Source organism: Dendrobates tinctorius, unplaced genomic scaffold (assembly GCF_039654945.1).
Source record: "Dendrobates tinctorius isolate UK_male_01 unplaced genomic scaffold, ASM3965494v1 ptg000029l, whole genome shotgun sequence".
Lineage (NCBI taxonomy): Eukaryota > Metazoa > Chordata > Amphibia > Anura > Dendrobatidae > Dendrobates > Dendrobates tinctorius.
The window spans coordinates 37423503-37440622 of record NW_027361697.1 but is presented as its reverse complement, the minus strand read 5'-3'; the positions used below and the strand labels follow the sequence as shown (position 1 = coordinate 37440622).

Sequence of the window (17120 nt, the reverse complement as noted above, 5' to 3'; positions counted from 1 at the left end):
GAACAGAGGCACTGCACTGTCACCGTGGTAACCGGGACTTCGCACACGGGTCAGTACCTCTAGACAGGTCACAGTCTCTTCGTAGGGCTCAATCTCAATACAGAAAGCAGTCTCATCACAGGGTTCAGTCTCAATGCAGGGCTCAGTCTCAATGCAGGGCTCAGTCTCAATGCAGGGCTCAGTCTCAATGCAGGGCTCAGTCTCAATGCAGGGCTCAGTCTCAATGCAGGGCTCAGTCTCAATGCAGGGCACAGTCTCAATGCAGGGCACAGTCTCAATGCAGGGCTCAGTCTCAATGCAGGGCACAGTCTCAATGCAGGGCACAGTCTCAATGCAGGGCACAGTCTCAATGCAGGCCTCCGCGCGGGTCTGTTTTTCCACAGGAGTCAGGATGCACCTTTGCTGTCACTGCAGTACCCGGCTTCACATACTCACGGTCTGCAGTCTCTGTGTGCAGTGCCTCGGTCTTTACCCTGAGAACGGCAGCGCTGTCTCTCTCCCGGTCTGTGTCAGCACTTTTCCCGCTGCAGGGAAAAGTATGGCTAGTTTCACATTTGCGAATGGAGGAGCTGCGGACTTCCTCCGTGAAGCTCCGCCCCTGCCGCACCGCCTCTGGTCAGCTCCGCCTACGTCCGCATACTTCTGCATGTGGCCTGCGTACCTATCTTTAACACTGGGTACGCAGGCCGTGGGGATGTATGCGGAAGCCTCTGCATGCAACGTTTTGACGAAGCTGCGACCCGCGTCGAACGCAACATGTTGGAATTTGATTGCGGTCGTCGCATCGTCAAAACGTCGCATGCGGAGGCTTCCGCATACATCCCCACGGCCTGCGTACCCAATGTTAATGATAGGTACGCAGGCCGCATGCAGAAGTATGCGGACGTAGGCGAGCTGACCCGGAGGAGGCGCGGCAGGGGGCGGAGCTTCACGGAGGAAGTCCGCAGCCCTCCACAGCTCCTCTATACGTAAATGTGACACTAGCCATACTTTCCCTGCCGTGTGTGCGGTTCAGGAGCGTTGAAAAATGTTTTAATAAATTTGAATTTTATGGAAGGAGCTGGAACATCGCCAGTTTATCAGGCAAACCTGACCTCTTGGCAGCAAAGATGTAGAAGAATAACATGGGTTCCTTGTTTTTTCTTGCAGTGGTATTTGCATGCTGGATTTGTCACCAGTGATAACTCTCAGTATAGGCACAGTGGTAGGCTCAGCCCACCAGGCAGTATCGTGCTGCACCTCCCAGTTACATGTCTATGGAAGTGCTGCTGCTGACTCCAAGGGCCACACAGCCAGCAGCGCCCTCACACTACGCCTTCTATGCTGCGGACTGGCTGAGGAGACACCACTCTTATCACATATTCACACCTCCTCAGGTAATAAACCGCAGCTCTGCGTGTCTCGCCCTGTCACGTCAGCTGTCCTGCAGCCGGCCACGTCACTCCGCTTCTCCCCGGAGAGCGGGAAACACAGGGCGCAATGTGTCCGCTGAGGGAACCAGCATGCGGCTGCCTCTTCCCTCCCATCCACAGCCAGCCGAGCACGCGCTGAGCTCTACCTCCACGCCACGTGACATAAACACCCAGGAACACAAGTGACCCTGTCTACAGCCGATACAGCGCTCCCCCTCATAGCTGATAATGGTGCATGAGCAGCACATTGTCACACTGCTGTAGTGGACCCCACACAGAAACACTAGTGACAGTCACACGAGGTGCACCGCGCTCCTTTCTACAGCGACATCGTGTGGCCATTGTGAATAAATACAATTTTCCGATCATTTCCAGACAAATGTTTTTTCAGGAAGTTACGCCACTGAACTGGAAGCGGCCATCTTTGTTACGGGAATACCTCAAAGCTGATTATCTCACTGAATGTAGGCGTGGACCGTGCGTTCCAGGCGCCGATTGATGACGTCATGGCCGACGGGCTGGGCTTAATTTGAAAAAGTACCCGGTAAATAAACGACTGTACGAGAAGAGGCGGAGGACGGCGGCCGCCGTGTGATGTGAGTGCTGCGACCTGGGAGAAATCACGGGAGGGCGGGACTGCGAGCACCGGTGCCCGGGCTCCAAGTAGTGAGTGTGACTGCTGGTAGTCCGGCTGCGGTGCCGGTGTAATGGCTACTACCGAGCTCCGCAGTCACCTGTATGTACATCTGACTGCAGCGGGAACCAGTGCAAGCATTGTAGGACTGTCATGGAGGCTGTGCCCTAATACACAGTGCTGCTCATCTGCTGATTCCCGGTGCCGGACCCTGTACCCCCTAATGATCGCCTGATTCCAGGGGGCCGGACCCTGTACCCCCCCTAATGATCGCCTGATTCCAGGGGGCTGGACCCTGTACCCCCCCTAATGATCGCCTGATTCCAGGGGGCTGGACCCTGTACCCCCCCCCCCTAATGATCGCCTGATTCCAGGGGGCTGGACCCTGTACCCCCCCCCCAATGATCTCCTGATTCCAGGGGGCTGGACCCTGTACCCCCCAATGATCTCCTGATTCCCGGGGGCTGGACCCTGTACCCCCCTAATGATCTCCTGATTCCTGGAGGCTGGACCCTGTACCCCCCCCCCAATGAACTCCTGATTCCAGGGGGCTGGACCCTGTACCCCCCCCCCCAATGATCTCCTGATTCCAGGGGGCTGGACCCTGTACCCCCCCCCCCAATGATCTCCTGATTCCAGGGGGCTGGACCCTGTACCCCCCCCCCCAATGATCTCCTGATTCCAGGGGGCTGGACCCTGTACCCCCCCCCCAATGATCTCCTGATTCCAGGGGGCTGGACCCTGTACCCCCCCCCCCAATGATCTCCTGATTCCAGGGGGCTGGACCCTGTACCCCCCCCCCCCAATGATCTCCTGATTCCAGGGGGCTGGACCCTGTACCCCCCCAATGATCTCCTGATTCCCGGAGGCTGGACCCTGTACCCCCCCTAATGATCTCCTGATTCCCGGGGGCTGGACCCTGTACCCCCCTCTAATGATCGCCTGATTCCAGGGGGCTGGACCCTGTACCCCCCCAATGATCGCCTGATTCCCGGGGGCTGGACACTGTACCCCCCTAATGATCGCCTGATTCCCGGGGGCTGTACCCCCCTAATGATCGCCTGATTCCCGGGGGCTGGACCCTGTACCCCCCCTTAATGATCGCCTGATTCCAGGGGGCCGGACCCTGTACCCCCCTAATGATCGCCTGATTCCAGGGGGCTGGACCCTGTACCCCCCTAATGATCGCCTGATTCCAGGGGGCTGGACCCTGTACCCCCCTAATGATCGCCTGATTGCAGGGGGCTGGACCCTGTACCCCCCCTAATGATCGCCTGATTATTGTTATAGCGCCATTTATTCCATGGTGTTTTACATGTAAGGAGGGGTATACATAATAAAAACAAGTACAATAATATTAAACAATACAAGTCATAACTGGTACAGGAGGAGAGAGGACCCTGCCCGCGAGGGCTCACAATCTACAAGGGATGGGTGAGGATACAGTAGGCGAGGGTAGAGCTGGTCATGCAGCGGTTTGGTCGATCGGTGGTTACTGCAGGTTGTAGGCTTGTCGGAAGAGGTGGGTCTTCAGGCTCTTTTTGAAGGTTTTGATGGTAGGTGAGAGTCTGATATGTTGTGGTAGAGAGTTCCAGAGTAGGGGGGATGCCCAGGAGACGTCTTGAATGTGATTGTGGGAAGAGGAGATAAGAGGGGAGTAGAGAAGGAGATCTGGTGAGGATCGGAGGTTTCGTGCAGGAAAGTACCGGGAGACGAGGTCACAGATGTATGGAGGACTCGGGTTGTGGATGGCTTTGTATGTCATGGTTAGGGTTTTGTACTGGAGTCTCTGGGCAATGGGGAGCCAGTGAAGGGAATGACAGAGGGGAGAAGCTGGGGAATAGCGTGGGGACAGGTGGATTAGTCGGGCAGCAGAGTTTTTAGAATAGATTGGAGGGGTGCGAGAGTGTTTGAGGGGAGGCCACAGAGCAGGAGGTTGCAGTAGTCAAGGCGAGAGATGATGAGGGCATGGACTAGGGTTTTTGCAGATTTTTGGTTGAGGAATGAACGGATTCGTGAAATATTTTTGAGTTGAAGTCGGCAGGAAGTGGAAAGGGCTTGGATATGTGGTTTGAAGGAGAGATCAGTGTCAAGGATTACCCCGAGGCAGCGAGCTTGTGGGATTGGGGAGAGTGGGCAGCCATTTACTGTAATGGATAGGTTTGTTGGGGGGGGTCACGTGAGATGGGGGAAAGATGATGAATTCTGTTTTGTCCATGTTAAGTTTCAGAAATCTAGCAGAGAAGAAGGATGAAATAGTGGACAGACATTGAGGGATTCTGGTTAGTAGGGAGGTGATATCTGGTCCAGAGATGTAGATCTGTGTGTCATCAGCATAGAGATGATACTGAAAGCCATGAGATTCTATGAGCTGTCCCAGGCAAAAGGTGTAAATGGAGAAGAGCAGCAGCCCTAGGACTAAACCTTGTGGCACTCCGACAGATAGGGGGGAGGTGAGGAGGTGGTGTGTGAGTGGGAGATGCTGAATGTCTGGTCTGTTAGGTATAATGAGATCCAGGATAGGGCCAAGTCTGTGATGCCAAGGGATGAGAGGGTCTGTAATAATAGGGAATGGTCCACTGTGTCAAAGGCAGCCGACAGGTGCAGGAGGAGGAGGACAGAGTAGTGTCGCTTGCTCTTGGCAGTTAAGAGGTCATTGGTGACCTTAGTAAGGGCAGTTTCAGTGGAGTGGTGTGACCGGAAGCCAGATTGTAAGCGATCGAAGAGGGAGCAAGAAGAGAGATGGGAGGACATTTCAAGGTAGACGTGTTGTTCCAGTAGCTTGGAGGCATAGGGGAGAAGTGATATAGGGCGATAGCTAGATACAGAGGATGGGTCAAGAGAGGGCTTTTTGAGGATAGGTGTGATAGAGGCATGTTTAAAGCTTGAGGGGAAAACACCAGTTGTTAGTGATAGGTTGAAGAGATGGGTTAGGGTTGGGATGAAGACTGTGGTGAGGTTTGGGATGAAGTGGGATGGGATCGGGTCAAATGCACAGGTGGTGAGATGTGATCTTGAGAGTAGAGTGGAGAGTCGATCTTCTGTAATGGTGGAGAAGTTGGTTTTGGAGGTGGAGGGCTGGGAAGTCGGGAGGAAGGGCTCTGGGGGTTGTTGACCAAAACTGTCTCTGATGTTATCAATCTTCTGCTTGAAAAATGAGGCAAAAAATGAGGCCTGATTCCCAGGGGCTGGACCCTGTACCCCCTTAATGATCGCCTGATTCCAGGGTGCTGGACCCCGCGCCCCCTCATGATCGCCTGATTCCCGGGGCTGGTCCCTGCGCCCCCCTAATGATCTCGTGATTCCAGGGGGCTGGACCCTGTACCCCCCTAATGATCGCCTGATTCCAGGGGGCTGGACCCTGTACCTGGGTCGCCCTCCCAGGGCCGTGGGGTAGCGGGCCGGTGTTGGTGGGATGTGTCACAGCAGCAGTGACCCGGTCCATGGCCCTGGGCGCCCAAATAATGGGAATGTATTGGTGTAATAGTTCGTGACGCCACCCGTGGTGTTTGGCAAGCAAGATGTTAAGCCAACGCTGCATGCAGATCCACTGGGACTGATGGTGTGGTGCAGCAAAGATGGTGTAGCTCCCCACAGGTGGAGCTGGAGTCCCAGGGCAGTGTAGGTGCAATGGATGCGGAGAGGTGCAGAGTGGGCTAGATGTTGGTACCCAGATGTAGCGGTGCTGAAGGTGTTAGCGGCGAACGACTGGAGGACACCAGGGTTTGCAGTTCCAAAGCTTTACTCACAGTTTGTAGTGCACACTGGTGCCCGCTTCCATGCCGTGTCCTCCGGGGCAGAGACTCAATCAACCTCCCGAGCAAGTCAGGGCTCTCCCCTCCAACACTCCGCCAACATGTGCCTTTCCTGAACGACTCCTATTGCGCCTTTTAGTGTGAAGATCTCTAGTACCGTGGTTCTCTGGAGTTCCTCCTGTCAGATGTTCCTAGAACCTCAATTGTATGACAGACAGCTGTAGCCTGATCAGGGACCTCCTGGATCCCGGCTCTCTATCCGTGTTGCTGTTGTGTCCCAAGTCTTAGATGGGAGTAGTGCATTTACAGCCAACTACTCCGCCGGTGTCTGCTACAGAACCATAAGTGTCATACAACCTCGGGGACCGGGCCCCGGCCTTGCACTGAGAACCTATAGGCAGGGTTCCTCTTCCAACCCACAACTCCTCTCTGTTCTCCTACTCCTTCGTTCCGCGCTGTTCCTTCTCTCTCTTATGGAAACAGGTTGCAGTTCTACGTCTCTCTCCTCTTCCTATCCTCCTTCCCGTGCCAGCTGGCTCAGGTCACTGAGGCAGCTGCAGCACTCCTTCCTCCATCCCTTCTTCCAGGGATCCTCACTCCTATCCGAGTGACTTCCTTACCTCTCACTCTCCTGTGAGACTGACGTGTCATCTACTTTCCCCTTCTTTTATACTAACTCCACCCACCTCCCAGCACATCTCGTGTTACGAAGCAAGGACCCACGAAATGTGCTCGGCTACTCTCTAAGCATGGAGCCGCAATCTGGTCCATTGCTGAACTATCCTGTGTGTGGGTGCAGGTGTTGGAGTGTGGAAAGGAGTTCCCAACTTACTTAGGTGGTGGGGCACTACACCTTAGGAGAAGGTGCAGTACCTCTGTGGCGACTGAGCCTCAGGGGCGCCACATACCCCCCTAATGATCGCCTGATTGTAGGGGGCTGGACCCTGTACCCTCCTAATGATCGCCTGATTGTAGGGGGCTGTACCCTCCTAATGATCGCCTGACTCCAGGGGGCTGGACCCTGTACCACCCCTAATGATCGCCTGATTCCATGGTGCTGGACCCTGTACCCCCCCCCAATGATCGCCTGATTCCAGGGGGCTGGACCCTGTACCCCCCCTAATGATCGCCTGATTCCAGGGGGCTGGACCCTGTACCCCCCCCCCACAATGATCGCCTGATTCTAGGGGGCCGGACCCTGTACCCCCCACAATGATCGCCTGATTCCAGGGGGCCGGACCCTGTACCCCCCCCTCCTAATGATCGCCTGATTCCAGGGGGCCGGGGCCGGACCCTGTACCCCCCCCCCCCCAATGATCGCCTGATTCCAGGGGGCCGGGCCCTGTACCCCCCTCCCTAATGATCGCCTGATTCCAGGGAGCCGGACCCTGTACCCCCCCTAATGATCGCCTGATTCCAGGGGGCTGGACCCTGTAACCCCCCTAATGATCGCCTGATTCCAGGGGGCCGAACCCTGTACCCCCCAATGATCGGCTTCAGTCTTTTATTTGTGGTACATATGTCAAAAAGTGGGGTCTGGTGTGGTTCTAAGATTTCTGCTACAGTTTTTACAGTATTCCGGCATGCATTATATCATCCCTAACATTGAGATTGCCAAGAAGAAAAATTTGTGGAATGCTGGAAATCACAGGCTGGAGACATGTTACTGATGGACACATGATGAAAGGATGGAAACAGCATTTTCAAAACATCTTGCTGTATAAAAGGGATCCTGTCAGAAGGATTGTGCTCAGTAACCTACACATATTGTGAGGTTGGCGTCTTTACACTGATTAAAATGATACTTGGGGTGAAGAAATCTTGTGGTTCTTCAGTTTTAGAAGTTTACAGTTATTGAGATGCCCGTACTCCAGGGCCGGACTGTATGCAGAGTCTGATCTTCCTGTTCTAAGCCTGAGAAACCAAGAAGAGGCCTTTGGGCAGGGTATTTCCTTGCTTTCTCTGGCTTAGAGCAGGAAGATCAGACTCTGCCTACAGTCCGGCCCCAGAGCACGAGCATCTCATTAGCTAAAAACTTCTAACGCTGATAACACAAGACTGTTTTCTTCACCCCAGGTATCATTTTAATCAGTATAACGGCGCCAAACTGACAATGCCTGTAGTTTACTGAGCAAAATCCTGCTGACAGGTTCACTTTAAGGCTAAGTTCACACCTAGCGGAACTCTCGCGGAAATTACCGCGAGAGTTCCGGAATTCCATTCCACGGGAAAATCGCATTTTAAATTCCCGCGATTTTCCAGCGGAAAAACTAGCATTTTGCAAGCGTAATTAGCTTGCAGAATGCTAGCGTTTTCCAAGCGATCTGTAGCATCGCTTGGAGAACTGATTGACAGGTTGGTCACACTCGTCAAACATAGTGTTTGACAAGTGTGACCAACTTTTTATTACTGAGGCTGCCTATGCAGCATCAGTAGTAAAAGATAAAATGTAAAAAAAAAATAAAAAATGGTGTTATTCTTACCTTCCGACGTCCCGCGCAGCCTTCCCACCTCTCTCCACGCTCTCGTTCCCAGTAATCCTTTGCGAAAATGCCCGCGATGACGTACGTTCTCGCTGGATCATGACGTCGCGCGAATGACCGCGAGAACAGACTTCATCGCGGGCATTTTCGCAAAGGATTACTGGGAACGAGAGCGTGGAGAGAGGCGGGAAGGCTGCACGGGACATCGGAAGGTAAGAATAACACCATTTTTTATTTTAAATTCTATATTTTACAGGGATATGGTACCCAAAGCCCGGAGGACAGTCTCCTCTCCTCCGGACCGTGGGTACCATCCGCAGTTGTTCTGCTTACTTTTCGCATGGTGTGCACAGCCACATGCGGGAAGTAAGCGGAACAATGCATTCCTATGGGTGCGGGATCGCCGCGATTCTGCAAAATTAATGAGCATGCTGCGTTTTTTACCGCAAAGCGATTCCGCTGCGGTAAAAACCGCAGCATTAGCACAGCACTGCGGAATCCCATAGGAATGCATGGGATGCTTATTTTTCGCGGCAAAATCGCGCGGTTAAAACCGCAGCGGAAATGCGAAAAAACGCCACGTGTGAACTCAGCCTAAGTATGCGTGGCATGTGCAGAAATCCCCACTCTTACAGCTTTGATATCAGTCAATGAGGTAATTAATGTCAGAGGAAAGTTCTGCCGCGCTGAATGCATTTGGGCAAATCATCAAGATCTGCTGCTGGCAGCTCCTTTTGCATTTGCCAATAATGTCATCCTAGATGTTGTCAATGGAAGACATATCCGGAGACGCTGCAGGCGATGGTATATTTAGGCCACAAAGGCTGTTGACCATAGTGCGAGCAACATGCTGCCTGGTGTTGAAGAACGGCTCTTGGGACACATTGGTGAAAAGTATGTTCCTCGACCGAATCAATGTAAGGCTAGTTTCACACTTGCTTTTTTTTGCAGCGCGTTTTTCCCGTAAAAAAACGCATTGAAAAAACGCATACAAACGCATACAGATGCTGCGTTTTTTTCAAGCATTTTTATGAGCATGCATGAAAAAAACGCAGCGTTTGTATGCGTTTTTAGTGCGTTTTTACCGCGTTTGCGGTTTTTTCCAACATTAGGTGGCCTCTCACACTAACCCAAACCATGACTTTACTAACCCTGACCCTAACCCTGACCCTTAACCAAACCATACCCTGATCCTAACCCTGACCCTAACCCTAACCCTAAACCCCCTTAACTAACTCTAACCCAAACCCCTAAATTCCATTGTCTAAACTAATGGTAAAAAAAAAAACGCATGTGCAAAAAAACGCATACATAAGCATGCCAATGCGCACATATGCTCACCATAGACTTATAATGGGTGTCTTGCTGTAAAAAAAACGCATTGCGCGCGCATGCGTTTTTTTTAGGCAAGTCGGACGCCCAAAAAATGCAACAGGTTGCATTTTGTGCGCCCGAGCGCATACCGCAAAAAAACGCATGCGCTGAAAAACGCGTACAAACGCATGTGTATGCGCACATAAGCGCATCCCATGCAAAGTATAGGAAAAAAAAACGCATGCGCTATTTAGCGCTAAAATACCGCGAAAAAAAACGCAAGTGTGAAACCAGCCTAAGGCTGGGATGACTCAGTCTGATTTATGCTAATCTCACTTTGATTACATTGTGATCCGATTTTCTCAGCCTTAAGGCCCTGTTACACATAACGATGTCCCAGCGATCCCACCCACGATCCGACGTGGATGGGATCGCTGGGACATCATTAGGCTGATCGCTGGTGAGCTGTCACATAGACAGACTCACCATCGATCAGGACCAGCGAGCAAGCTGGTATCTAAGGTAAACAGCGGGATTCTAAGAGCTGCGCAGCTCTTGGATACCCGCTGCTTACCCTGGAAACCAGCGTGCGCGCAGGTTTCCAGGGTAAACAGCGGGTATCCAAGAGCCGCGCGGCTCTTAGAAACCCGCTGTTTACCTTAGATACCAGTGTGCAGCATCGCTGATCGTTGTTCTCCCGCTGACACACGCAGCGATGCGTGCTGGCCAGCGGGAGACCAACGATCAAAAAATGGCCCAGGACGATCCTGCACGATCAGCGATACCCGGCGGGGGGTGTGTGGTCGCCGATGTGTTGTGTGATGTCGCTGGCGAGATTGCTGTGATGTCACAAAATCAGCGATCTCGTTGTATGTGACGGGGCCTTTAGTCTGAGGGGAAAAAAAATCGGATATGTGCACAGCCCCATAGAATAACATTTGTCCACGTGATCCAATGTTTTGTCAAACTACTCGGACCGAAAATGCGATCATCTGCGTAAGCCCTCAGGCTGAGCTGTTAGTGTACCTGGAGTGAAGACCCGAGGGTTCTGGCTACTGTATATATTATGCCCCCCTGTATCTCAGGAGTAGGATCTGTTCCCTCATGAAGACCTCTTCATGGCGTTGCCCAAGTGGTTTCCAGACCAAACTCTGGCTATCATTGCATGCAAGACAGAGGTAGGACTCCTCACTGAAGGGGATAGACCAGTCCAGCCTCCATTGCTGTCTTGTTTTGTGCTTTGGCTTGAAGTCAATGTTTCGTCTTCATGAGGAAACGTCACATGAATACTCCAGGATTATGGTGTGAGGTGGCATAATGTACACCTACATTCCAAGTACACTATCTGCTCAGTGTCACATTCCTTTGTTTGGCCGTGGAACCAGTAGCGTAGCCATTTCTCCAAAGTGTCCCACGAGCAGTTTTTCAACATGATCAATGTCAAGCCACATTGTGCCGCACACATCTGACCGCAGAAAGAGCTGTAAAAACCTAATCAGTGGTGGAGTCAGGTGTCGGACCCCCGCCGATCTGATATCAGTGACTTGTCCTGGTCAATCCCTCTAATGTAGTTTCCTTACCACACTTCCATCAACGCCGCTGTTGTCTGGTTGCATCCAGACCCAGGACGTCAGAGCTGCAGGGGCAATAAAGGGGCCAGCAAGCGCTATCTCTATATGGCCAATATTCTGAAAAAGCATAATGTATGTGTTTTTAATATGTATTTCTTTTCCTCTTCAGACATCTGTGACGACATCTGCTCACACTTGGCTTCAGTTATGGATAAACTCACGTTTCCTCAATTTCCTGTAATGGATTTGGTAAATTTTTTCCGCCAGACGATTCTGACAGGAGCCGAAGCTAAAAATTTTACCAAACCTGACATTTACCCAAACCCCAAGGTAAAGTAGTGGTAACCTTTCTACTTGGACATGTACTTATTAGTGCTCTGGTTTTGTGGGGGAAATGAGACATGCAGCGCTGGTGACTCAAACATACAGTCAAATGTAAAAGTTTGGGCACCCCTATTGATGTTAACCTTTTTTCTTTATAACAATTTTGGTTTTTGCAACAGGTATTTCAGTTTCATATATCTAATAACTGATGGACTCAGTTATATTTCTGGATTCAAATGAGGTTTATTGTACTAACAGAAAATGTGCAATCTGCATTTAAACAAAATTTCACCGGTGCAAAAGTATGGGCACCCTTATCATTTTCTTCATTTGAACACTCCTAACTACTTTTTACTGACTTCCTGAAGCACTAAATTGGTTTTGTAACCTCATTGAGCTTTGAACTTCATAGCCAGGTGTATCAAATCATGAGAAAAGGTATTTAAAGTGGCCACTTGCAAGTAGTTCTCCTATTTGATTCTCCTATGAAGAGTGGCATCATGGGCTCCTCAAAACAACTCTCAAATGATCTGAAAACAAAGATTATTCAACATAGCTTTTCAGGGGAAGGATACAAAAAGTTGTCTCAGAGATTTAACCTGTCAGTTTCCACTGTGAGGAACATAGTAAGGAAATGGAAGAACACAGGTACAGTTCTTGTTAAGCCCAGAAGTGGCAGGCCAAGAAAAATATCAGAAAGGCAGAGAAGAAGAATGGTGAGAACAGTCAAGGACAATCCACAGACCACCTCCAAAGACCTGCAGCATCATCTTGCTGCAGATGGTGTCACTGTGCATCGGTCAACAATACAGCGCACTTTGCACAAGGAGAAGCTGTATCGGAGAGTGATGCGAAAGAAGCCGTTTCTGCAAGCACGCCACAAACAGTCGCCTGAGGTCTGCAAAAGCACATTTGGACAAGCCAGTTACATTTTGGAAGAAGGTCCTGTGGACTGATGAAACAAAGATTGAGTTGTATGGTCATACAAAAAGGCATTATGCATGCGCTGTATTGTTGACCGATGCACAGTGACACCATCTGCAGCAAGATGATGCTGCAGGTCTTTGGAGGTGGTCTGTGGATTGTCCTTGACTGTTCTCACCATTCTTCTTCTCTGTCTTTCTGATAGTTTTCTTGGCCTGCCACTTCTGGGCTTAACAAGAACTGTACCTGTGTTCTTCCATTTCCTAACTATGTTCCTCACAGTGGAAACTGACAGGTTAAATCTCTGAGACAACTTTTTGTATCCTTCCCCTGAAAAGCTATGTTGAATAATCTTTGTTTTCAGATCATTTGAGAGTTGTTTTGAGGAGCCCATGATGCCACTCTTCATAGGAGAATCAAATAGGAGAACTACTTGCAAGTGGCCACTTTAAATACCTTTTCTCATGATTTGATACACCTGGCTATGAAGTTCAAAGCTCAATGAGGTTACAAAACCAATTTAGTGCTTCAGGAAGTCAGTAAAAAGTAGTTAGGAGTGTTCAAATGAAGAAAATGATAAGGGTGCCCATACTTTTGCACCGGTCAAATTTTGTTTAAATGCAGATTGCACATTTTCTGTTAGTACAATAAACCTCATTTGAATCCAGAAATATAACTGAGTCCATCAGTTATTAGATATATAATACTGAAATAGCTGTTGCAAAAACCAAAATTGTTATAAAGAAAAAAGTTAACATTAATAGGGGTGCCCAAACTTTTACATATGACTGTAGTATCCGAGCACGCCGAAGATACTCGATGAGCACTCGAGCTTGCTCCGATAACGCCTTCTCAAAGCATGCTCGCTCATCGCTATTCGTGACGGTTCTGGGCAGTACACGCATGTGGTTTTTGATCTCCGATCTCTCTAATGTTGTCTCCATTTACAGCCAGAATGGATCCAGAAGCTCTTCATGAGGGTGCTGCAGAAAGTCTACAATATTGGAATAGAGCAGTTTTATATGGTATGTCTCTATGGAATTTCTTTGGCTGTTTGCTTATTGAAGAGTTAAAGGAACACTTGTCTCTCAGAAAAAAAAAATATAGGTAGAAAAAGTTATGTCAAAATCCTCATAATGGACCCCATAATGTATGTTAGAGCATGTGCATGCAGCTTCATCAACACGGTGATTCTGTTCCTAGACCACCTGAAAAAGCGACCAGGAAACGCTCAAAAGTACAATTCTACGGAAAACTCTATTCATATGTGCAGGCTTTTGAACGTCTTGAATCATAGAATCGTAGAGTTAGAAGGGACCTCCTGGGCCATCTGGTCCAACCCCCTGCTCAAAGCAGGATTCGCTAAATCATCCCAGTCAGATGTCTGTCCAGCCTCTGTTTGAAGACTTCCATTGAAGGAGAACTCACCACTTCTCGTGGCAGCCTGTTCCACTCATTGATCACTCTAACTGTCAAAAAGTTTTTTCTAATATCTAATCTGTGTCTCCTCCCATTCAGTTTCATCCCATTGCTTCTAGTCTTTCCTTGTGCAAATGAGAATAAAGATGATCCTTCTACAATGTGACAGCCCTTTAGATATTTGTAGACAGCTATTAAGTCTCCTCTCAGTCTTCTCTTTTGCAAACTAAACATTCCCAAATCCTGCAACCTTTCCTCATAAGACAGGGTTTGCAGACCGGTCACCATTCTGGTCGCTCTTTTCTGAACTTGCTCCAGTTTGTTGATGTCTTTTTTAAAATGTGGTGCCCAAAACTGGACACAATATTCCAGATGAGGTCTGACCAAAGAGGAGTAGAGGGAAATAATGACTTCACGTGATCTAGACTGTATGCTTCTGTTAATGCATCCTAGAATTGCATTTGCCTTTTTTGCTGCTGCATCACACTGTTGACTCATATTCAGTCTGTGATCTATTAGTATACCCAAGTCTTTTTCACATGTGCTGTCACTTAGCCCTATTCCTCCCATTCTATATATGCTTTTTTCATTTTTATTGCCCAGATGTAGTACTTTGCATTTCTCCCTGTTAAAAACCATTCTGTTAGTTGCTGCCCACTTCTCCAGTTTATTTAAATCTTTTTGAATCCTCTCTCTCTTCTCTAGTATTAGCTATCCCTCCTAGCTTTGTGTCATCAGCAAATTTAATCAGTTTACCCTCAATTCCTTCATCTAAATCGTTGATAAAGATGTTGAACAATACAGGGCCCAGGACAGAGCCCTGTGGTACCCCACTTGAGACATTCTTCCAACTGGATGTGCAGCCATTTACGACCACTCTTTGGGTCCGATCACTAAGCCAGTTATGAATCCACCTAACAGTTGCTTTGTCCATTCCATACTTAGTCATTTTTTCAATAAGGATTGTATGAGAGACTTTGTCAAATGCTTTGCTGAAGTCAAGATATACTATATCTACAGCATTTCCTTGATCCACCCAATCAGTGATACCGTCATAGAAGGAAATTAAGTTAGTCTGACATGACTTATTAGTTACAAACCCATGCTGACTCTGTTTAATCACTTCATTCTTATCCAGGTATTGACATACATGTTGTTTAATAATTTGTTCAAAGATCTTTCCTGGTATAGAAGTCAGACTCACCGGCCTATAGTTGCCTGGGTCCACCTTCTTCCCCTTTTTGAAGATAGGAACAACATTTGCTCTTCTCCAGTCTTCTGGCACTTCTCCTGTTCTCCAAGAATTTTCAAAGATTATGGAGAGGGGTTCAAAAATTTCTTCTGCTATCTCCTTCAGTACTCTGGGGTGTAATTCATCTGGACCTGGAGACATGAATTCATTTAGGTTAGCTAAGTGTTTCCTCACTATCTTTCTGTTTATAGATATCCTGGATTCTTCTATTCCCTTAATAGGACAGTGAATAACAGTTGATGTTACATTTCCTTTCTGAGAGAAAACAGATGCAAAATAGGAATTTAAAAGTTCAGCCTTCTCAACATCCTGTCTTACCATTTCATCATTTTCATCCTGTAAAAATCCTATAGCATCTTTGACTTTTCTTTTATTTTTGACATATCCCCAAAATCCTTTATTATTGCTTTTGACATCTCTTGCAAGCCTCAATTCATTTTAAGCTTTAGCTAATCTGATTTGTGCCCTGCAGGTTCTGCAGACAGCATTATATTCTTCTTTAGATATGCCTCCCTCTTTCCATTTTATAAACATTTCTTTCTTCCTTTTTAGCATGTGGTTAAGTTCTGTGTTCATCCATCCTGGTTTCCTTAAATGCTTCCTATTCTTCCCTCTTTTCGGAATTGTTAACAACTGTGCTTTGAGAATTTCATTTTTCAAGATTTCCCATCCTTCCTGGACATTTTTGTCTTTAAGGATATCCAGCCATTGGATCCCTCCAATTCTCTTTCTGAATCCTTTAAAATCTGCCTTTCTGAAATCTAACCTTGACGTCTGAGTCTTCACAGGTCTTCCGCCTCTAGTTATCCAAAATTCTAAAATAGCATGGTCGCTACCTCCTAGGGTCCCAGCCACTTTTACCTCCTCAACCATTTCCTCCCTGTTTATAAGTATTAGATCCAAGGTAGCAGTTCCCCTTGTTTTCTCCCTTACCTTTTGGAAGACAAAGTTGTCAGCAAGAGAGGATAAGAATTTCCTTGACCTGTTAGTTTTGCCTGAGAGAGATTCCCAACAAATGTCTGGATAGTTGAAATCTCCCATGACAACTATGTCATATTTTTTGGAGAACTTGGCCATTTGATGCATAAAGAGTTCATCCATATCTTCAGCTTGCACAGGCGGCCTGTAGTAAATGCCTACAATGGTGTCCTTTCCATTGTTCTGTCCTTGTATTCTTACCCAAACAGTTTCCACAGAACTCCCAGTCTCTGAAGCTTCAATCTCTGTGCAGATATACGCGTTTCTAACATACAATGCAACACCCCCTCCTCGTTTATCAAGTCTGTTTCTTGCAAATAAGTTGTATCCTTCTAGTCTTGTATACCAATCATGTGTATTGTCCCACCAAGTTTCAGTGATTCCAATGACATCATATTTCTTTTCCTGTGTTAGTAGTTCCAATTCTCCTTGTTTGTTGCCCATGCTTTGTGCATTAGTATACAAACATTTTAGTTTGTGATTGGTTTCTCTTTCTCCAATATTTTTATTAATTAGATTCTTTTGTCTTTGTTCTTCCTTTCCACTTCTAATAGCAGAGTTCTCAATAGCATTTGTCAGGTGTATGGCTTTTTCTGGTCTTTTGCTTCCCTTCCCATGTTGTTCTAGTTTAAAGCTCTCCTTACAAGTGTAGCAAGGCGACTTCCAAATACATGCTTACCAGTCTTCGTAAGGTGCACCCCATCTCTAGCAAGTAGTCCATCGTATAAGTAGTTCACTCCGTGATCCAGAAATCCAAATCGTTGCTGACGGCACCATCGACGCAGCCAGTTGTTCACCTGCAGAATCTTATTCCACCTCCTTGTTCCATGGCGATCCACTGGGAGGATGGAAGAGAAGACCACCTGCGCTCCCAGTTCTTTCACTTTCTTGCCTAAGTCTTCCAAGTCTCTGCAGATGGTTTCCAGGTCGTTTCTTGCGGTGTCATTTGTCCCCACATGTAGTAGCAGGAATGGGTAGTCATCTGTAGGTCTGAAGAGTCCTGATATCCTGTCAGACACATCTTTAATTTTTGCACCTGGAAGACAGCACATTT

At 48.3% G+C, this 17120-nt stretch overlaps 1 protein-coding gene across 1 annotated transcript in view; it reads left to right on the top strand.

Annotated features, from left to right (window-relative positions):
* Positions 1 to 1822: 1822 nt before the first annotated feature.
* NUF2 (NUF2 component of NDC80 kinetochore complex) overlaps positions 1823 to 17120 on the top strand; it is a 61223-nt gene continuing 45925 nt past the window's right edge. The window contains exons 1-3 of the mRNA XM_073571616.1: positions 1823 to 2008; positions 11339 to 11499; positions 13368 to 13442. Of these exons, the coding sequence (XP_073427717.1) occupies positions 11377 to 11499; positions 13368 to 13442 (198 nt within the window). The 5' untranslated portion in view covers positions 1823 to 2008; positions 11339 to 11376. The remainder of the gene's footprint in view (positions 2009 to 11338; positions 11500 to 13367; positions 13443 to 17120) is intronic.